Genomic DNA, 21,399 nt, shown 5'->3' on the forward strand with positions numbered 1-21,399 from the left:
TCATGATGATACTTATGGCTTCACTCTCACTGAGTGAATTCCCACCCACTTGTGCTAGGAAGTGTGGAAAAAAGGGTTGTTCTTAAGCTGATTAACCCAGGTACCTAGAGGGAGGTCTGTTTATTCTTAGACCAAAAAGGGGCTCAGTGATTCCACTTCATTACCAGGATGCAAAGCTGGTATCTTCCATGGAGGACATTTCATTTTTTTCTCTCTCACACATAGGGAGTGACCTAACTGTACCTCCAGCATATAAAGCTGAGTACAGAACTCTCCCTGGGGAACTCACATGTTTGTTTGTTTGGTTGTTGGTTTGTTTGGTTGTTGGTTTGTTTGGTTGTTGGTTTGTTTGGTTGTTGGTTTTTGGTTGTTTGGTTGATTGGTTGGTTGTTGATTGGTTGTTGGTTTGGTTGGTGAGTGGTTGTTGGTTTGGTTGGTTGGTTGGTTGGTTGGTTGTTGGTTTGGTTGGTTGTTGGTTGGTTGGTTGTTGGTTGTTGGTTGGGTTGGTTATTGGTTGTTGATTGGTTGATTGGTTATTGATTAGTTGTTGGTTGGTTAATTGGTTGTTGGTTGGTTGGTTGGTTGGTTGGTTGGTTAGTCATCTCTAAGGTGTAGTTAACTTATTACCACTGTGTTGAGAGCTGCCAACACAGTGCATGATAGTGCATGTGCTAACGGTAGCGCACGAAGACTTGACACATGCCTTCAGTTCTCCAGCTTTTGCTGCCTTTCTAAAACTACTCTCTTCATGTTTTGTGCTCAGGGAGACTGGCCACACAGACTGCTTCAGTGAGTTCCTTGCTCAGCTTCTTGATGGAATTGGCAAGAGACAGAATATGTGGTTAGAGATTATAGTCTCTGAATCTCAGACAGGGCATGGACCTGTCTGTCTGTCTCTCCACTGAGGTCACAGCTACTGCTCCAGTGACCTTGATCCAAAGTGGTCACTCCAGATTACATTAGTCACCTCCTTAGCTCAGCTTTTCCAGGCCTCAGGGTTGTAAGTGCTCCCTTTTCCTAGCCCTGGAAGGATTGCACTCTGCAGCCCTTAAAGGCTGATGGCTTTCTCTCCCCTCTTACTGCCCCTGAAAGAGCTGCACTGTTTCTACACTATAACCCGAACTATTCCCGCTACTACACATACTCTATGTTTGGAACTTTCCTAAATTTCTCAGTTTTGAGAGGCCCCATTTCCTGCTGGGAAGCCAACTGACACACTCTGCCATCTCCTGGAATACAGTTAGTGCCAAGATGGTTGGTCCTACATCCTATCTCAGCTGCAGAGACCTGAACAGCATCATGGAACCAATGCCTTTTTGGGTAATATCAAGATGTTTTTGCAAACTCAGAGGGTGATGAGGTTATCTCTGTCTGATTCACAGAGGAGAAGGCTATGCATCTCTCCTCATGATCACATGACTGCCTGGGGTTGGAAAGCACAATGTTGCGTGTCACCAGCGCAGGAAAACAGAAGTATAGTTTCTACTGAATGTGAGTTCTTTACACTGTCAGCAAATCAAACCGCAGTAAGTCCTGGACCACCTGTGTCTGTGTCTGTGTTCCTAGGCTAACAGAAATCTACTCAGACCAGCTTTAGGGGGAGGAAAGCTGCATGCAAATAATCTAAGTTATTTTCCAAGACACAGTAGCATGCGATAACAACTTGAGAATTGATGCTTAGCCATTTTTTTTTTCTGTGTATAGGGAGTTCCCAACTCTAAGACGATGCTTTTTGAAGAGTTTGAGCTCTCTAATAAAGAGTCAGGGGGACACAAAGACACCTGTTTTGCCTTGACTGTCTCATGGCATGCTGTGAAGTATTCACTATATGCCTCAAAAGAAGGGCAAAAAAAGGCCTAACGTCCTGGGATTCCAATTCCAAATTACCTAGGCAAGCTGGTTAAGAGAGGAACAACTTATTTGAGATGGCTCAGTCCACAGCAACCCTGACCCCTGTTTTTGAGCCCATTGTGATGCAGAACTTTATGGTGGTAGGAACATGTGGAGGAGGAAGTTGTTCATCCCTTGGCGGACAGGAAACAGAAGGACCATAAAGGGCTAGTGAGACGATACCGTCCCACACCCAAGACCTACCCCTAATGGCCTACTTCTTCCAGCGATGCCCCATCCTCTAAACTTTTCCAAAACTCTCAAAATAGCACCACTAGTTTGTGACCAACGCCCCAGCATCTGAGCCTTGGTGGGACGCACCCAACTCTTAACGGGGATCAAACAAGGACAGCGTTCCTGGCTTGGGAAAGGAGAGGTGAGAAACCTTCCCGCCAGCATCCTGGGGACAAATTTCTTACCTCCAGTTAACCGGCTTCTTGTATCTGATTCTAGAATCCTGCCAGGAAAAGGTGCTTTTGAAGCAACTGTTTGAGCGAGCCCAGTGCTGGAGGTCAGTGGAGATGGTCGCGAGGTGTGTGGGAAAGAAGATACACAAAGAAGACATGTCCAGTGTTTAGAGAACCCCTGGGCAGGCTGCAGGAATCAATATGGATGCTTTTCCTTCTTTCTCTATTCTTCAAACCTCAAAGGAGCCTTATAAACTCAGTCCGTTCCTTTGCAGTATTGCATTTGGAACTGAGATCGAACGCTGTGGTTCTCTCCTCGTGCTCACTGAGATCCGATGCTGTTGGCGCTCTCTTCCCCACGCTCACCACTTCTGCCTCACTATCTCCAGTCCCATGCTTTCTTTAACCTGACCTCTCAGCTGAACTCCACTCTGGAAGAGAGAACTCGAAAGGAGCCGCAGCTTGAGAGCAAGCTGTACTGAGTGTTTCTTTGGAATTCCCCTCAGGGTTGAAAAGGCAGACTTGAGGTTCCCAAGACCAATGGCCCAGACACCCAAGAATCGTGTTACCAACCCCAAAGGGCTTCTGATCAGATGTGGGAAGGAACTTAGAAAACAATTTGATCTTGACTGATAAAGACAGCCGCGTTGCTACAGCAACGAGTCAGTACCTTCCTAAGTCTGACCTGGTCTAACCCAGCTATAGAACTCACGGTTTTTTCCTAGCAACAGCTAGCATTTTCCAAGGCCCTGATTAATGTTTAAAGAAGCCCAGCAGTACAACCCATTAACTTGAAATGGGTGTGCGGGAAACCATCTTTCCTCCAAAGGACCTCGATCCTTTTTCAAAAATACTGTATTCTAAATTCTGACATCTATTTACTGTGGATAAGGTTCTGTCTTATGCATCCCAGTTTTTATTTGTCTAACCTCATTGCCGATCTAAAAGGCGTATTTTTCCCATTTTACTAGCAAAAAAGAAAACGAGTGTCAAAGAAATTGTGACTTGACTTTGGCTCAGATGGTAAAGTCAAAGTAACGATCCCAGGAGTCATTGTGTCACTTACGTGTTTTCTTCGATCACACTGCTTTGATGCGGTTATGGCCATATTTATGTAGGGCACACATATTCTAAGCTTGGTCGTTCTCAATCAGAAAGCAAGAGTTCAAAAACTATCCTTCAAAATTTTTCCTGTCCCATCTTTTCTCCTCTCACCATAGAACGCACAGCATAAAAATCTGCACAGGCTATGCCAACTAGCGATCTGTGCTGGTCATATGCAAACATTAATTTGGAAATTTTAGTCAATGATGTAAGAGGTGCTTGTTCAGAATTAGTTATTTCTCAAGAATCAGCCTTCCGGGCATGAAATCCCAGTCTCTGCCGCCAGGGGGCAGTCACGACATTAACAATGAGCTGCTTTTTACTCCGTCACACCACGGATCACACTAAATCTGGATTTGGTTTCATAGTTCACTTTACATCTTGAAAAGATCTGTTTCTTTCAAGTCTGAATTAGCATGTCCTGCTGCATTTAAAAATATATAGACACTCAAAGGAGCATATGACATGTTAGAAGCCATTTCTTCATATAGGGATGTTAAAATGGTCCAAGACAGATGCTATGTTCGGGTCTCATTGGAGGAGTGTAGACGTGCTGCATTGAATATTCAGTGGCAGAATCAAAAGCACTCTTCTGTGTCCAGAAATTCAGAGTTTACTGTTACATACCATCTGGGTTTCACTAAGCTGTTCCTCCCAGAAAATTAGATTTTTTTTTCCCCCTACCCCCATCCCACACCATGTGTGTGCCCATGTGTTTGTGCAAGTGTGTACGGAGGCCGAGGTCAGCCTTGGGTGCTGTTTCGGAGATGTTGTCCACTTTGTTTTAAACAAAAGAAAACAAACAAACAAAAAGGCATCAGGGTGTCTTACTGGCCTAGAGCTCCCCAATTAGGCTGGGCTGGCTGTCCACTGAACCCTAGGTATCTGCCTGTTTCCACCTTGTCTGAGGTCCATGCCACAGTGCCAAGCTTCTTCCTAGGTTCAAAGGCAAGTCCTCATGTTATCAGGGCAAATTATTTTCCAGTTGAACTATCTTCCCAACCTGAAGGCTGTGGGGGAGGGGGATGAATGTGTGCACGGGTACATGCCTGTGTGCATGGTCTGTGTGCACACCAGAGGAGGGCATCAGGCACTGTCATCTGACGCTCTCCCTTGAGGCAACATTTCCCGATGAACCTGGAACTTAACGTTGTTTGGCTAGGCTGGCAGGGCCAGAAAGCCCTAGCAATCCCCCTGTCTCTGCTTCCCACAGTCCTGGGGAGCGTTACATGATTGTTCGGGACCCACTCAGCTTCTCGCACTGCACAGCAAGGACCCTCATCCACAAACCACCTCTCCAGCTGCAGCCCTGAACCTTTTTGACAGAGCAGAGTTTAGGACATAAGAAGGGAAAATACCAAAAATGTAGATTCAGAAAGAATTATCAAAGTAGGTCGTATAATGGCAGTTTTAACACCGGAAGCTAAGCACTGATAGTTATATTTGCTCCCAGAGAGACGATGTAATTTTACCAGGATTTTTGGAAGATGACTCTCTTCAGCCTCTCAAACCTTCTGAAAGTGCACGTACACATGTGTGTGTGTGTGTGTGTGTGTGTGCATGCATGTGTTGTCGCTCCTGTCCACAGTGAAACCTACTGGTCTATAGCATGAGCCAATGGAACCCCTCTATGCATATTTTAGATACCCCTAGGCATGGATATGTGTTCTTACTTGTTTCCTTCATCTTGTTTTAATCTTTTTCTAGCATGAAGAGTCCTCTGCTCAGATCTACAGAGGACATGAGTCCCCTTTCTCAACTCCCATAAGATTTAACTGACACTGGGTCTCGTTATGGAATAGAACCTTACTTCCTGAAGGGAAACTTGAAACTGCTGATGTAACTTTAATCTTTTTTAAATCCTATTCTTAATGACAATTCTTAAATGCCTTAACCTCCCTGTTAGCCCACTACCCACTAGGGGTAGTGGGGAAGAAAGGACATGGGGGAAGTGGACCTGTCTAGAAAGTTTCCTTGAGTGAGCAGCTCCTGTCTGCGCTGTCTGGAAATTGGCAGTTTAGTCCATAGGTTAGCAGGCAGCTGTAGCTCCATCCGTTCGCCAACATTTCGTGGATACACCAGCAGTTCGGTTTGGTAGAGCTGGGTTAGCAACAGCAGCAACATGACCTAGCCTTGGCTTGAGTCAACAGGAGGAACCTAGGGGTAGGGAGGGGACACCAGGAGAAGTTCTTGGTTGTGCCTCTCTCAGGTAAGTTACGATTAGCAAAGACACAAGACCTATAAGTGTTGTAGAGCTAGCTCTACCAGCAAGTCATGTGCTCTCTCTCTCTCTCTCTCTCTCTCTCTCTCTCTCTCTCTCTCTCTCTCTCTCTCTCTCTCTCATTCTGCGAGTCCTATTTATACCCTCCAAACATCATGTGTCCTCCACATGCCTTGCCTCAGCACCTGTCTTGCCTTAGCAAATGCATCCAGTCAGCCCAAGTCCAGGGAGTCCCAACAAATGGAGCTGAACTGTGTAATACAAGGCAGGCCGATACATGTGTGTCGTTAGCAAGGAATCCTTCAAGCATTCTTTCACACGCTTGCTCTAGCAGAACGGTGTCTCTCCTGTGTCTGCTTCAGTGAAACGTTCCTTCATGTGTTTGCCTCAGCAAAGCACCATCCAACACAACTGGCTCTCCGAAGGACCTGTAAAGTTTCTACTTTATTCTGGCTTTAAAGAAACTATGACAGACTATTGCCCATGTAGGGGTCAGATTCCACCACTAAGGTGTGCCAGGACCTCTTGCCAATCCACTCCTTCAAGCAGGCCAGTAGTCGGTTCCTTAAAGATGTCTTACCAAAATGAATCAAAGCCCATGGTAGCCCCTGACTGATTCTGATCCTTTTACCCAGGTTATTTGAGACTGTAACTGGACGGCTGTACTTAGTCCCTGACAAATTATAGTTTGTTGTCTTGCCACTGACTCTTCCTGCTAAGCCTAACCTTTTACCCTTCACCTCGTAAGCCGTTGATGGAGCCCTGCTCCTCTCCACCTCCTCCCTCTGCTTCCTCCCTCCTGTTCAAAGTCATACACAGCTACAGACAAAAGAGAAATCAAAGGTTAAATCATACAGAGGGTAAATTTACCCTCAGGTAATACAATTTAGTCTTTACTTTGCCAGAAACTGTTGAAATGTAAGTGGGTGTATTTTAAACTATCACTTGTAGTCAACTAGGGCTGTGAAATCAGTTCAGGGCTTATGAGGGCCGACGTCAGAGCGGAATGATCCTCACCAGACGTGCATCTGTGTCCACAATGGGTTGTGGTGGCAAATATGTTTCTTACAGATATGGCCAGAAAAGAAAGGAAGGAAGGGAGGAAGGGAGGAAGGGAGAGAGGGAGGGAGGGAGGAAGGGAGGAAGGAAGGAAGGAAGAAAGAAAGGAAGGAGGGAAGGAAGGAATAGATTTGAGTTAACTCCTTTATTCTAGGCTAGAATCCAAATTTTATTTGGAAAAAATATTGCCTTAACTGGCCTTTTGACTACCAAAATATGAAGAATCGTTTTCCCCTTTTAAATAGCTCTGTAAACAGCTAACCAAGCATCCGGCTTCCTGCTCTGATTCCAAATGCTCACATTCCAGCCGAAACGCCCTACTTCTTATTTTCAAGTCTGCATTACAGGGGTGCAGATGCCTCCATCGTCTGGAACCGTGATGCTCACTCTTGGCTCAAGCACCCCAGGCAGAACCTTCTATGGCTCTTCCTAGAAAACTCTCTCAGACTCCAAGCACCTGTTATTAGCACCCCCAAATGAGCCATTGTGCCATGGAAGCCTTGGTACGGTTAGCAAAGGCCATTACATAGAGTGTCTCATCTTTTTACTCACTGTTCCTTTGCCCCACCTCTAGGGATAGTTTTGGTTATTTCCCACTCAACTTCTCTTCCATCTTCCTCAGGTAACGCCTCAGACACACATACGCCTGTGTTTCCTGTGACTCTAGAGACCCACAAACCATTGCACAATTGTACAGTTTCTGAGATTTTATATAGCACTCTCTCTATGTACATCCCTGCCTGCCCCCTCTCTCTCTCTCTCTCTCTCTCTCTCTCTCTCTCTCTCTCTCTCTCTCTCTCTCTAAAAACTGTAGTTTTTGCCTTCCTGAGAGCCATACAACTTTCATTGAGAAGTCAGGAAGCAAAGTTCAGGAAAGTACCCTTAAGAGAGTTAAAAACAAACAAATCAACAACTAGTCGATGTTCCTTTCTGCTGACCGGTTTACGTCACCATTAGGCAGCTTAACGAAAATAAAGACAATTAGACTGTCCTTGACATAGCCGAGTGTGGAGTCATAAGTAGTCAGTCTATCACAGGGCTGTAAAGCAGAAGTCTTAAATGTAGCCTGCAAGCCTGAGCTGGGTGAGGAGGTAAGGACATACTTCGCTTGTAGAGCACTTGACCAGCACCCAAACTTTATTTTTACAAAGCATATCTTGGAGATGTCCCATAGCAACTTCCTCTTCCTTTTCCAGTAGAAGGGCAATGAAAGAGTGTCTTTTACAGTTCAATAGCATAGTATTGACTAAATTAATTCTTTGTTTTCTGAACTTTAACATGAAATAGTTGAAAGCTTTGACATTTTTTCCCCTCTGCTATTGGCTCTTTCTGTCAGTCCTGAGCCCTCTGTCCCCCTCTGAAGTTTCACACTCTCATCCCATCTCATTGTGCTGAGTCAAATGTATTAAAAACAGCTGATGTGGCTCAGATGTTCCTTAAACACAAAAGAGTAAAAAGAACGGTATAGGATAAGAACTTAGTTGGAGTTTATTAGCTGTTTGAAATTGATGGTGCACGCTTCTTTATTTCTCGTAAACCAGAGCTAGAATCTTCTCTCCCTGGATGGGATTTTCAGGCAGTGGGGAGAGGCCCAACTAACTTCGGATGTTTGCATACCCAGTGGTTCACGGGGGAGGTCACACGTTGTGATCTTCAGGCGCTGCTTCACTGGTTTCTACTTTGTCTCTTGGGGTGAGCAAGGCAGACTGGCCTGCCAAGGCTGAGGAAGCCTGTAAGAGCGATCCTTGCCTGGCCCACTTGTACAGGCTGTGAGCTAAATGCAACCCGGAGTGGCGGCTATAAATAGCTATTCATTGTCAGTGAGTGTGAAAAGACAAGAGTCGGTGTGCTGGTCTGATTCAGCCCCAATTAAGCGGCTGTCTGAGCAGGACTGTAAAGGAAGCTGCTAAGACTAGAAATCGAGTCCGCAGGCAGCGCCAGGGGCTGGACACTCACGGAAAGGGAAGCGGTTCAACGCTGGAGTTGCCTCTGCTATGGCAAAAATCATTTTGAGGCACCTCATCGAGACCCCAGTGCGTTATCAGGAGGAGTTTGAAGCTCGAGGCTTAGAAGACTGCAGACTGGATCATGCTCTATACGCACTGCCCGGGCCAACCATCGAGGACCTGAGGAAAGCCAGAGGCACGCCAAAGGCTCTTGCAGAGGACTCAGACTCCGCCGAGACGCCACCTGGAGAAGGCAAATCCCGTTTCCAGATCTTGCTGGATGTGGTCCAGTTCCTGCCCGAGGACATCATCATCCAGACCTTCGAGGGCTGGCTGCTGATCAAGGCACAGCACGGAACCAGAATGGACGAACACGGGTTTATATCACGGAGTTTCACCAGACAGTACAAACTGCCAGATGGGGTCGAAACCAAAGATTTGTCTGCCATCCTCTGTCATGATGGAATCTTGGTGGTGGAAGTAAAGGATCCATTAGGGACCAAGTGAAAACTTTTTGATTCCTGTCCATGCCATAGGAAGAAGATGAAAGCCCGGGAATGCTTAAACTCTTGAGAGAGATTGCTGTAACTTGTATGAGGATTAAAAATGTATCCACAGCTCCTGGTATGTGGAGGTTGTCTTTCTTATTGGTAGTCAGAAAGGAAAGGTTTCAAATGTGTTTGTGCAGCTAGAAAGGATGCTACCTTTACAACGAAACCACCAGAGAGCTAGCAGACTGTGGTTGGTTCTAGAGGGCACCCAGCATTGTTTTTTGGTGAGTCTAAAATTCCAGAGAGGTCGTTTGTATAACCCACGGGAAAATAGCCACATTCAGTAAAGAGATCTGATTCTTACCTGTTGTATGAAAAGTTTCTGCATTGCTAGAAAGGGGGAGGGGCTTCAAAGAGATAATTTTTATTTCTGTATATTTTAATTTTAAAATGTAGACTCAGGAGCTGGGTCTGAATCTAGTTAAAAGTCACAAGAGTAGCTGCTCCTTTAAACATCAATGGGAGTTTTCAGGGATTTTAGTTTTTACAAGTTCCCATATAGGCCACATATAGTTTTCAAAGCTAAACTGAACCCTACTAGGAGTTTTGCTGGTAGACAGTGTATATATAGTACTTGGTTTGTTGTCATATTTGTTAATTCATAGTGTATATTGTCTCATATGCCAGGGGTAGGAAACTAAAACGTTGAATTGCTGAATTCAGTAAATCGTAACCCTCGCTATTTCGAAGGGGAGATGGCAAGTGTCCGCATCTGCTGTCTCTACTGGTCTAAAGTTTTAAATAACCTTGCGGCCAGTGAGGAACCTGAGCTCAGGAAGCCATGTGAGTTGGCACAGCACATGCTTGTCACAACCCGATTAGTGCCTCTGTTCTCCCAAACTGCTACTTTGGCTCAAGATGGGGCTGGTAGAGGTTCGGAATTCCAGCACTGGGAAGCTTGCCTTCAACAGCTGCTCATAGGCATTTAGAATATTTGCTATCTCATTCTGTGCGTTCTAAATACTTACGTGGAGAAAGTGGCTGCTTCCCTTTCACCGGGCGCTGAATGTGAGTTCACAGGGAGCCCCACGACAGTGCTAAGAATAGAAGAAGATCTCAGAGTGTGGCTGACACCTGGGTGGATGCACACAGCCTATCCCTGTCCCCTCCATCTTGCCTCTCCAGTATTCAAATTAAAACAAGGAAGACACAGAGTGAGTAAAAACCAGAAACCAAACAAAATCTGAGGTGACATTTGCTACTTTTTGCTAACTTCGGAAGGATTTTGGAGTTATCTGTTTATATGAATTTCATGACTATAGCTGACATTTGGGGTATGAAGTCTAGGATGAGACGTTTTTGTTTGAGAAATTAAACTTCACAGATGAGCAGTGTGCGTGTGGGGGTGGGGTGGGGTGGGGGCGCGTACGATGTAGCTAACAGGAGTGAATGGGATACCAGATCTGCTAACAGGCTCAGAAGTGGGACACAATGTTACTCCCGCCAAACATTGTTGCCATCAGAGTAATTACGTGACCAACACATGTTTCGAGAAAGAAATAGCTCCAAGGCCTCTCTTTTGGTCCTGACCTTTTCCTAAATAACACCTTCCTTCTACGCATGAGGATTTTTTTTCCTTCAAAAATGAAAATTCAACACATCTTCAGTTATCACTTCTTTGTTTCTAAGATAAAATTAAAAAATTCAAAGGCATAAATGAACATTTTAGATTTTCAAACACTACAAAGAGTAAAAATGATTCATTGTTGACCACCATGAGACTTTAAATAGCTAGCTCATGTTTCCTTATCGTCTGGCACAAAATTAGAACTATCTCTGTATGAAATCTGACATCCTGATTGCCATCAACCCAAACATTCTGTGCTTCCCAGCCCGGCTCTGACACAGGCTACACTGTTCTGGCTTCCAATTGATTTCACCCAATGAGAGGCACCCACTTAGGAGCAGACGGATTACAGCTCAGAGGAAGGACAAGCTTAGGAGTACCCAAGGGCTTTTCCAGCCATGCCACAGTTTTTGAAAAATGAGAACTCAGAGGATCATTTATTTATGAATAAGTGTCTAGGTCATAATCTGTAATATTATGGCCTAATATGAAGTCTAGGATGAGATGTTTTTGTTTGAGAAAATGAATCTAGCTCGTAACTTATATATCCCATTTAAACTATTCTATACCTTCCAACACACACACACACACACACACACACACACACACACACACACACACACACACCGCCACACAACCACACACACTTCTTCAGAGTCCAGGACAAATCTCCCGCCTCTGATTATTTCCCAGCATTCCAATCTATCTACCGGAACTCCCTCCCACCTTCTACTTCCTGTCTGTTGCTAATAGGCCATCAGCCTTTTATTGACAGGTGAAGTTTCCACACAGCACTCAAGATGATCCCTATACTCAGGGCTTGTTTTTCCTACTTCCAGAGTGCAGCAGACTAAGATTTCTCCTGGGCCAGTGTCTCCCAGCAGACAGACCCCCTAAGGGCTACTCCAGACCTTATGAGAATGTGGGATTATAACATTGGTCCTTTCAGCAGAAGATGTGGCCTTCTCATCTTCTTGTGCCGGGCATATCTTCATCCCTCGTTAATTCCCTGTCTCTGCCACCCTTTCATAGATGGTGTGCTCATTAAAATTTCTTGAGAAGTACAATTCTGTTTCTAGTTGGAACCTGGTTTGCTTGGCATTTTATGTGATAGGAAGAAGAGGAGGGGCAGAGAATTGGATTTGCACCCAGGAAGCTTCTCAAGATGAAGGCAAAGGTGGCAGCTGCATGGTCTGGGAGGCAGGTGACCCATTCTGAAAGATGGGAATGTGCATAGAGTTTACATCCAAATGCACCTTAAACCTAGACCTGCAGGAGGCAAAGGGTGGGCAAATGTGACAACCATGACATCTGTCACTCGGCATCTTAACACTACCTTCAAATTTTATCAAGCCCCAATGTCCCATTTTATATCTAATTTTAACCCTCTGGTACTAAAACAATCTTAAATGCTTCCAACTTTGTGTTTTCCTGTCATTTGTAAACCAAAGTTTGTCTGTCTCCGTAGTAGTTAAGCTGCCCACCCCTCATCTTGGAAGTCTAGAAGTGACTGACATTTTGAAGTTTGTCTCACATTCACCTCCCAGAGTCTGAGCTACATTTAGATCTTGAATTTGTCCTTGACCTCATTCTTACCTCATTATCCTCTAAGGAAGAGATAACACTGGAAAGAGACCTCCCCATCACGGTCTATGAACACAGCAGAGGCATGCAGGAAACCCCTTGTTCCTGCATGTTTGAAGAGGTTCAGCTAGTCCAAACTTACTGTTGTTAGTGTGCTGATCTTATTGGCAATATGTTTGTTTTCTGGTTGAGTTTTTCTTGTTTTCTCATCCTAAATAATCATGTCGTCTCCCCCCACCCACACACACACACACACACTTCTTTCTCTCAGATTTTTGAGTCGATGTTTCAGTAGCCCCAGGGTGGCCTCCAATTTGTATCGGTTTCTTCTTCAGCCTCTGAGGTGCTTGGTTTCCAAGCCCCAGGTGTCCGTTAGCATCTTCTGCTACACTTATCACTAGAGAGAAAATGAACTATACTGTCTTGTTCCTCAGGGACGTTTTCAGCAAAGACTTTGGGGCCTTCATTTAAAAAAAAAAATTGGATGTGAGAAAAAAATGATCTTGGTCAGGGCTCTTAATTTTTTGTCCTTATATGTTAGTCTCACCTGTCTATTACAGCCACTGCCTCTTGTTCCAGGAATGGATTCCTGTAAATGCAAAATTGCCTGCTTAAAATTCTCTGTGAGGACAGGATGTGGGCAGCTTCATGTATGGAAGATCTATGCATTAAAAGATGTAAATAGGATCTATATGGACAATCTGAAAGTAAACAGACATAGAGGACGACTGATTTTTTTTTAAATCAGTGGATCAGGATTCATATTTGGTCTTATTAATGTGATGTCTGAAAATGCTGTGAGTGGAACTTTGTTTTGTACTTATTATTAAAAACAAATGAGATACAACTTCAGGTTAAAAAAAAATCTTCCAGCCTAACAAAAATCTACTTTTCAGCATTAGTCATTGCTAGAAGCTTTCTAGAAGCTACTAAATGATTAGGTGGAGAGAATAATTAAAATATTGATTTTTCTGTGTTAACTTATAGTTTATCCTCTTTCTTGCCTTTTCTTTTTTGGATAGGGGCTTGCATACAATCAGAATATTCCTTCCTCAGCCTCCCAGGCAGGAGGGAAAGATCCAACAGACCCCTCTGTCAGGTCCTTGTATGAGAAAGCAGTTCATCATCTGGTCTCTTCTTAAAGCCCCCCCACCCCCTGCCAATCATAATTTCATCACATTGGCAGAACCTGGGTTTTGGACCTGACACTTTCAAACAATGCCACTGTTTGAACGCACAGAAAGAGGCCAGATCTTATTTCTGTTGTGTTAAAACCTATAGCATTTCTTTGTGTGCCTTGCCATGCCCATGGGTTTAATTGAGTTCTTTTCTCTATGCACTAATCCTTATTTGTATCATGTGTTAAGTAACATATGGGCATACCCCTCCCCTTGTATAATTCCTTGAGCATCCTTCACAGAATCATCTTCAATGTCTGTACCAGATCATTCCATACATAAATTCCAACTGAAGAAGATCGAGTTCCAAGCAATGTATGTTTCTGATTTTCTCAGCGATAAGTTTCTCTGAGTGTTTACAAAGTCTGGGGTTTAGGCTTGTTTTGTGTAGCAGGATAGTTGATGTCATCTCCTCAACTACAAACTAGCTTTCCCTCACTGAGGTTGAACTATGTGTTGCTTTTGTCCTGGTTTTTGAAGGGATTTTAGAAAACCTGCTTTTAAGTGACTTTGCCAACATTAAAGATTCAGTCATAAAGCAAGCATGGAACCCAGTGACTTTTTCTTTCTTCTTAGAGAACCTAGAGGGATATCTTTCCTTCCCGGAACCAAAAGGGCTCCAAACACCGCTACTTCCTGTATCACACAGGAAGAACGATCCCTGTCCCTAGAATCCTGCATTTCTTCCTTAGGCAAATTACAGACTTCCTTTTGACACTAGTCATTTCCACTTGGAAAGGAGCTAGCGGGTTCACAGGGTGTGTTAAGGTTTTGTGGACTGTAACAAAAGGCCGGAGCAGATCAGCTTAAAAATAGAAAAAGGTTGCTTTTGGCTTAAGTTTAGGAAGTTTCCCCTCTACAACTAGTTGGCACCATTGCTTTAGGCCCGAGGCGTACAACATGGCTCCAACACACAGTGAAGCAAATTGCTCCCCTCACAGGAGGGCATGAAAGAGACAGTGTTTCATTATTTTCTCCAAGGAGTCCCCGCCCAATGACTGACAACCTCCCTTGAGGCCCCACTTAAAGTCTTCGTCCCCTTCCAGTGCATCCTAGCTCAGTAGCCAAGTAACACATGGGCCCTTGGCGAACTTTCCGGATCTATACTGCGCCACACGGCCTAGCTGCGGCTTTCTGCTTCTGTCTAGTTTGGGTGTATAGAGCTCTCTCTGTGGGTTTTGAAGCTATGTCTTTTTCTTCTCTTCCGGTTTGGTGTATCCTTGCCAAGTGTCAGAGCAGCGCAGACTCTTCCTGAGGGCTGAGCTGTCCTGGGAGACGTAACAACTCACAGAAGGAACGCAGACGCTCCCAGTAAGGGAAGCTGTGGTGGGTCCCCGCTCCGTGCAAAGGCTCTATTCGCTGCTGTAGACGCTAAGGCTAAAAGTAGCTCTTTCCCTCTCTCAGTTGTCACCTCTTAAAATAGAGTCCAGAAGGGCCCTCAGGATATTTAAGACTTCTCTTCCCCCTCCCTCAGAGTTATCAAACTTTTCCCCCCCTCCTTTCTAGAGCAGGTCTTTGGGACAAAGTAGTATATTGTTTTTGGTTTTGCGTCGTCTTGTTTGTAATTACACTCCCATTTGAAGAAAGTCGCAGTAGCAAGGCGAACCGTAACCAGACTCAAGAGTCAGGATGTAAAAGGGCTTTAGAAATACCAACATAAATCCAGTCTCATTATGTCCCATGCAGTAAAGGAAAGAGGTGGATTAAAGATACCGAAAGGATTCTCAGGCTCCAGATCCTCAAGAGAGAAGTAGTTTAATCTATCATCTCCCCGACAGCAGACTGGCCTGTGCTTTCTTGGACCAATACACTGAGGTGAGAGTGGCCCTTTCCTGCCCTCTGGCTTTGGATAGATGAACTGCTCATGGTGGTACCCTGTGACTCACCATATCATGCTGTTCTGAGCCCGGAGCTGCTGGCTACCATCTCCTGTCCCTCTCCCACTGATCCTTATAGGCCCAGGTTCCTCTGTGTTCTCGTGCTTTCTCTCCAAGGCCAGCTTCCTCCAGTTCTCAAAATAACATTTCAAAGCCCTGGAAAACTCAAAGTGCCTTCAATTTCCTGTTGCTATTGAATGGGATACAAGTAGTTTCTTGTGTAATTGACTTTTTTCTTTAAATTGGACAGCAGATTTGAAATAGTTTGTTTGGTATGAAGTCCGTAGAACAACTTGATCCCAGAGATGAAGACAAAATAAAGAAACCTTCAAAGACCATGACTTCATGGTCAAGACCAGAACACTTAAGGATGTAGACTTGAAGGCAAATGATTGTCAATCAGCGGGAGTTGGAGATCCAAGTTTGCCCCCTCTCTAGGTTGGAAAATTTTGGGCAATTTGTTGATTTTCTCATCTTCAGAATGGGGACAGAATGCCATGCACTTGGGGATTGTTTAGGTTGTTATTAAATTTCAATTGTATAAGTTTATGAGACACCATGATCCTTTGATACATACATAGTATATATAATGGTTAAATCAAGGTAGTTGACATTTTCATTGAAACATTTAAGATTAGTATTGAGTGCAATTATTTTATATATTTATGGGGTACCATGTGGCACTTCAGCACGTGTACAGAATCCACATTCTATTTACAGTTGCTTTGATGATTAGATGAGATGAAGACACAGAGAAGCCAGTAAGTCTGGCTCACCCTAAGAACCTCCTTGGGACACCAGACTAAACTGTGCTAAAATCAGACATTCCGCACAAGCTAGGGTACTTAGGCTTCATATAAGGCGTCAAACCCTTGGCATAAAACATATGGTATGAGTCCAGTAACTATGACCCATCATTTTGTGCAGTTCAAATGTTTCTGGGAACACGTTTATAAATATTTTTTTTTCCGCATCCCACGTCCCCACTCTGTTCACAGACTGACGTATACGTTAAATGGGACTGCTCCCATAGCAGACAAGTATCGTGTTCCTAAATTCTTACGATCCTGTTCTTTATTTTGTTTGTTGAAGTACAGCTTTAAAAGACATTATACATTGCCCTATGGGATATTATGCTTTCACAAATTTCTTCAAAACAGCAACTTTGCCGTGATAAGAAGCATTCCCATGGCAAGAAATGAAGGGTGGATCATTCTTTTTGGTGCTAAGGGTAAAGATTATTTAAATCATGTTCGCTCTTTGGAAACAATATTTCCATAAGGAACATTTCCAGTTAGACTCACCGTGAGACGCAAGTTTGTCTTCTGCATTTCTTGTCTCTCACGGGGGCCTAGGCTGTGGCAAACTTCTGGATGACAGCAGCAGCTGACAAGTTGGAGAAAAGGAGAGAGAGTTTTTCTTCTCGACATAGTTTCTTGGCTCATCTGATTGAGCATCGCTAATCTCAATTGCTCTGAATTGTGATATCACAAGTGGAAAAATCTTCAACTGTCCAGATGTGACAACTGCTGTTGGAATATCGGTACACTAAAAATAGCACATAAAATGACCTTCAGGCTACGTGTATATGGTATATACAAAGTATACATTAATATCATGGAATTAGGTTTGTTCCCAGTACTTCTTGCGATGTATATTCAAACATTTCAGGCTATATAGAGATTTTCAGGTCCTATAAGTAGATTTGGATTCCAGAAGAGATGGGCGGTCCCCAAGTCTATATTTGATTGATGTCCCCATGGCATTTGTAACAGGACAAGTTTCAGAATAGTTTTCTATCAGGGGTTACCGCTACGCCTGGGGTTTCTTGGTCTTTAGCATGTGAGAACCAGAATTATTAAATATTCTACACTACTTAGCCAAGAATAAACAAGGTCCTGAAAATGCTCATGTCCCATTGAGAAGGGGACTGTGACAAGCAGGGGCTGGGATGGGATGATATATGTAGAAGGTGAAAACAAGAAAAAATTAAAACGAGAGAAGCTATGTCTCCAGTGGTGGAGAAAGTGGGTTCACTAAAGTGATAAAGAATGCAGCCTTGGGTGGTAACGGGGTACAGAGGGAATGAGCATCTCCTCCCTCCAAAGACAGTGGCTATCAGGCAGGGCCCTAGCCCAGGAAGACATAATGGACCAACTGGCTACAGTAGTGTGAAGCCTCAGGGTTTTACAACAACACAGGGTTTGATTGTTAGAACTGACCCACAAATGTGGAACACAGCCATCATCCCTTACGGAGTCTGTCTTAGTCAGCTTTCTGTTGGTCTTATGGAGTTCTTACGACTGGGTAATTAACCACAGAAAGAAGCTTACTTCTGGCTTATGGTTCTCAAGACTAGTACGTCTGAGAACTGAAGCACTTCTCCTGCTTCAGTTCATCTTGAAAAGTAGAAGCACGAGTGAATGAAAAGACGTGTGTGTGCATGGTCACTAATCTAGTTCTATGAGTCCCAGTCCCACCATAATGCCCCTATCCATCCTAATGACACTCTTAAAGGCCCCACCTTCCAACACCACCACAGTGGCAGTCAAATTTCAGCATGAGTTTCTGAGGGGACCAACCATATTTAAGCCTACATACCTTACAGCCGTACTGACTGAAAGAGGCCTCACTCTTTTGAGGAACTAAGGATAACTTACATCTTCTTTGTTGACAGGTAGAGAGGAAGAGGGAAAACCCAGTAAAGCACGGTGATGATCACTGCATATCACTTGAGTGGGACTCTAAGTTATTTACGCAGTTCATTAGTTATAGGTTAACTGCAGGGCATGACCGTGTACAGCAACTCTGGAGATCCAGACTGGGTGGACCAGTGATCTTCTGGAGATGACAGAGCTCTAGTTGAGGGCTGAGGGAAGAGTACTTCAACACAAGCAGTTGTTTTTAAATGATTTATTCCCGTCCTTCTCTTCAAATGCTACACAAGAATACGCTTTATACATACTCCAGAAAAGAGAAGTGACCTCCTAAAAGAAGTGAGATAACCTCTTGTAAAAGGTTACCCAAAACTTACCATAGAAGTGAGGAAGTATCAGTTTGTACCAAAACCACAGACACCCCCGCCCTCCCCACTCTTTCAATAAAAGTACTCTTCAGATGGTCTTAGCATGCCGGTATCCTTGGTGAAAGATTATGCTGGAATACTGTACAGTGAATCTCTGCTAAGATAGAAGCCACAGAGAGAACGCATTGGCTGTCTCTTTACTTGCCCTGGGGGAGAGTTCTGCTTCCAGAAACAACAAGTAGGTGATAGGGTAGCTACAACCACCCTAAAAAGCTGACAAATTCTCTATCATAATCCATTCTAATGCAAATCATGGGGCTGACGTGTTATTTGGAAGGAAAGGGATCAAAATTCAAGAGCCTTGTAAGTGGCTAGGTAGAAAAACAGACTAAACCCCCCCCACCCGTTTTGCTTTCATTCAGCAACTGTTATGTTTGAGCAATCGCAAGCACTCACCATGTCTTAGCATTCAGTGTCTGAGCGCTCAGTGTAAGCATTCATGGTTTCTGATTGCCTCTTAGCATTCAGCCTATCTGAGCCCTCGCTGGATCTGAGCACCCAGTGTCTGAGCGCTCACCCACCATATCTGAGCTCTTTGCTTGCTATTGTGATGACATGGGGACAGTATGCCTCTGATCCTGAGGTATTTCTTCCATGGTTTTAGAAAAGTATGTTCATAAATAAAAATAAAGCCATCCTAAGAGATACAGGTGCCACTGAAAAACCCTACCTGGTGTGTGTGGAAAAAAGCACCTTGTCATTCTGCCCGGCATGAGGGCGCACGGCTTGGCAGCTTCACTAGTTAGCCAACAAGCTCTGTGGCATAAGCTCTGAGACGTGGCTGCCATATTCTTCCTTGCATCCTGACTTCCTTACATACAGGAGGTGCTCAGGGATTGCTTTGAAAGGGACAATGTGGCTCACATAGAACTCAGTAGATGTAAGCAAGGATTCAAAGCTAGGAGTTCAGCCAGAGTCAAGGCCCTGAATGATTAGACCTTGACTCCCTCTCCAGCTGGTCTTCCAGCATTGCTTCCTGAACTACTAAAGACTATCTTAATGACAGTGGGGACCATGGGAGAATTGCTAGCCAAGCTAGGCACGGTAAGCTTTGGATTTTAGAAAGTTTACTCCAACTGCTGGGTGACAGAGGGACTACAGTGAGACTCCAGAATTGGAAATGTTACCCAGATACTGGCTAGGACTGTTTAATGCCCCCAAACAAGGGCAGAGGCTGGGTCCTCAGACCCATGGGTCTCTCACATTCCACTCCAGTCTGGATAATAGTATAGTTCCTGCGTTATCAGACTAGAGAGAAAGTGCCCTGAGAATAGATGACACGCACAGGGGGCTGCCAGGTTGGAGCAGGGATCAAGACTGCCCACCAAAGTCATAGCTTCCAAGGGCTTTGGAAGATGAGGGCTACATAAGGCTGAAGACCTGGGAGTCGAATGCGACTAGGTCACATGCGGAGCTTTGATCTTGTCTCAGAATGAGACAGCACTGGGCGAAAATGTGGCACACATCCAAAGATGTGGGCACCGGGCTCCCAGATCAGAGCCTCAGCTTGAAGTTGAGGAGGGATCTCTTACTGGAACTTTCCACTTGGAAGTAAAGTTCTCCGAGGATGATGTTGTTCACTGTCAGCTGTCCACACTGAGAACAAAAATCCCAGACTCACAGTGCAAGCACTCTTCCATTCCCTCCTCTGTGGTCATCACCAGCAGAGAGGTGGTGAGAAGGCAGGATATGTGAACCAGACCATAGATTATCTGCTGCAGGGCTGGGGAGGAGAGGAAAGGAGAGGAGAGGGGGGAGGGAAGGAGGAGAGAGAGAAAGGGGGAGGGGTGAGAAAGGGGGAGAGAGAGAGGAGAGGAGCGGGGAGAAGGAAGGAGGGGAGAGAGAGGGGGGAGATAGAGAGAGAGGAGAGTGGGAGAGAGGGGGAGGGAGAGAGAGCACCACAAAGAGCCCTTTAAGCTAAGTTTTTAATAGCTAGAAGTAAATATTATAACAACTAAGAATCACCCCCCAAAAGCTATAATGTTGGGAAGAAATCAGTAAGTCCACTTTCCTTGGAAAATGGGATTTTGTCCCAGCAGACATTGTCACAAAGTTAGTAAACCTGAATGAAAAGAAGACGGTGAGCAAGAAGACTGACCAGAAAAGGAAGCCGAGTCCCTAGACCCTGGAATTGTCTGTCGTCATGGTATAAGAAACCAAGACAATCTACACGAGACACTGAGAATTAATTCATTTGTTGTTTTAAGTGTCTTCCACCGTCATTTCTTAGGTGACACATGGTAATGAATAAAAGCTGGCCCATTTTGGTCTGGGGAAATCAGGCTCGTCTCTCAGAATCACAGAATTGTCTCCTGTGCAGGATGCCCTGGAGGAAGCCACCGAAGCAGTCCCTTGGGTTGGGGTAAATCCAGGAAGAACAGACAGCTGGAAGCAGCTTTTAGGCAACATTAGCAGAAGCTGGATGCTTAACTCCTTCGTTCCTAGAGGTAGGCCTGGGCAGTCTTCCTAGCTTTCTCCCCACCGTGGAGCTCCTCTGATCTCGGGGAAGATGCTTCAGGGGCTACACTGGAGTTTGAGAAGCCTGGAGCCCCGTTCTGTCTTCTCCCATCTTCACTAAGAGTCTCCCCTTTAATGTTGATGTTCCCGAGTTTTACCTTTGACTCCCTTTTCCATTTGAGAGAAGAAAACTGAGGAGAGTCTCTAAGTCAAGGGAGAGAACGGGAGTGATCAGCTTGTGTCTATTGAAGGTATCAAAATGACTTCATTTGGGAGAATGACAGAAACTCGATCATCAATGACACTCTCGAGAATTGTGGTCAGGGTTGTGGGGCACTGTAAATGATATTTTTATTATAACTGTACGTAGCAGATTAATATGGAGGCTGTAGTACCTTACTCTAGCTAGCTCCCAATAACAACACAGAAAAAACAAGATTTTTACAAGCTTCACCTCGATACCTAGACACTCG

General features: G+C 44.6%; 1 protein-coding gene across 1 annotated transcript; it reads left to right on the forward strand.

Annotated features, from left to right (window-relative positions):
- Positions 1-8,020: 8,020 nt before the first annotated feature.
- Hspb3 (heat shock protein family B (small) member 3) lies at positions 8,021-9,254 on the forward strand. Its single transcript, XM_032896853.1, has one exon. The coding sequence runs from the start codon at positions 8,676-8,678 to the stop codon at positions 9,132-9,134; it is 459 nt and encodes a 152-aa protein (XP_032752744.1). The 5' UTR covers positions 8,021-8,675; the 3' UTR covers positions 9,135-9,254.
- The last annotated feature ends 12,145 nt before the right edge of the window (positions 9,255-21,399 follow it).

This window comes from Rattus rattus, chromosome 3 (genome assembly GCF_011064425.1).
Source record: "Rattus rattus isolate New Zealand chromosome 3, Rrattus_CSIRO_v1, whole genome shotgun sequence".
NCBI classification, from domain to species: Eukaryota; Metazoa; Chordata; class Mammalia; order Rodentia; family Muridae; genus Rattus; species Rattus rattus.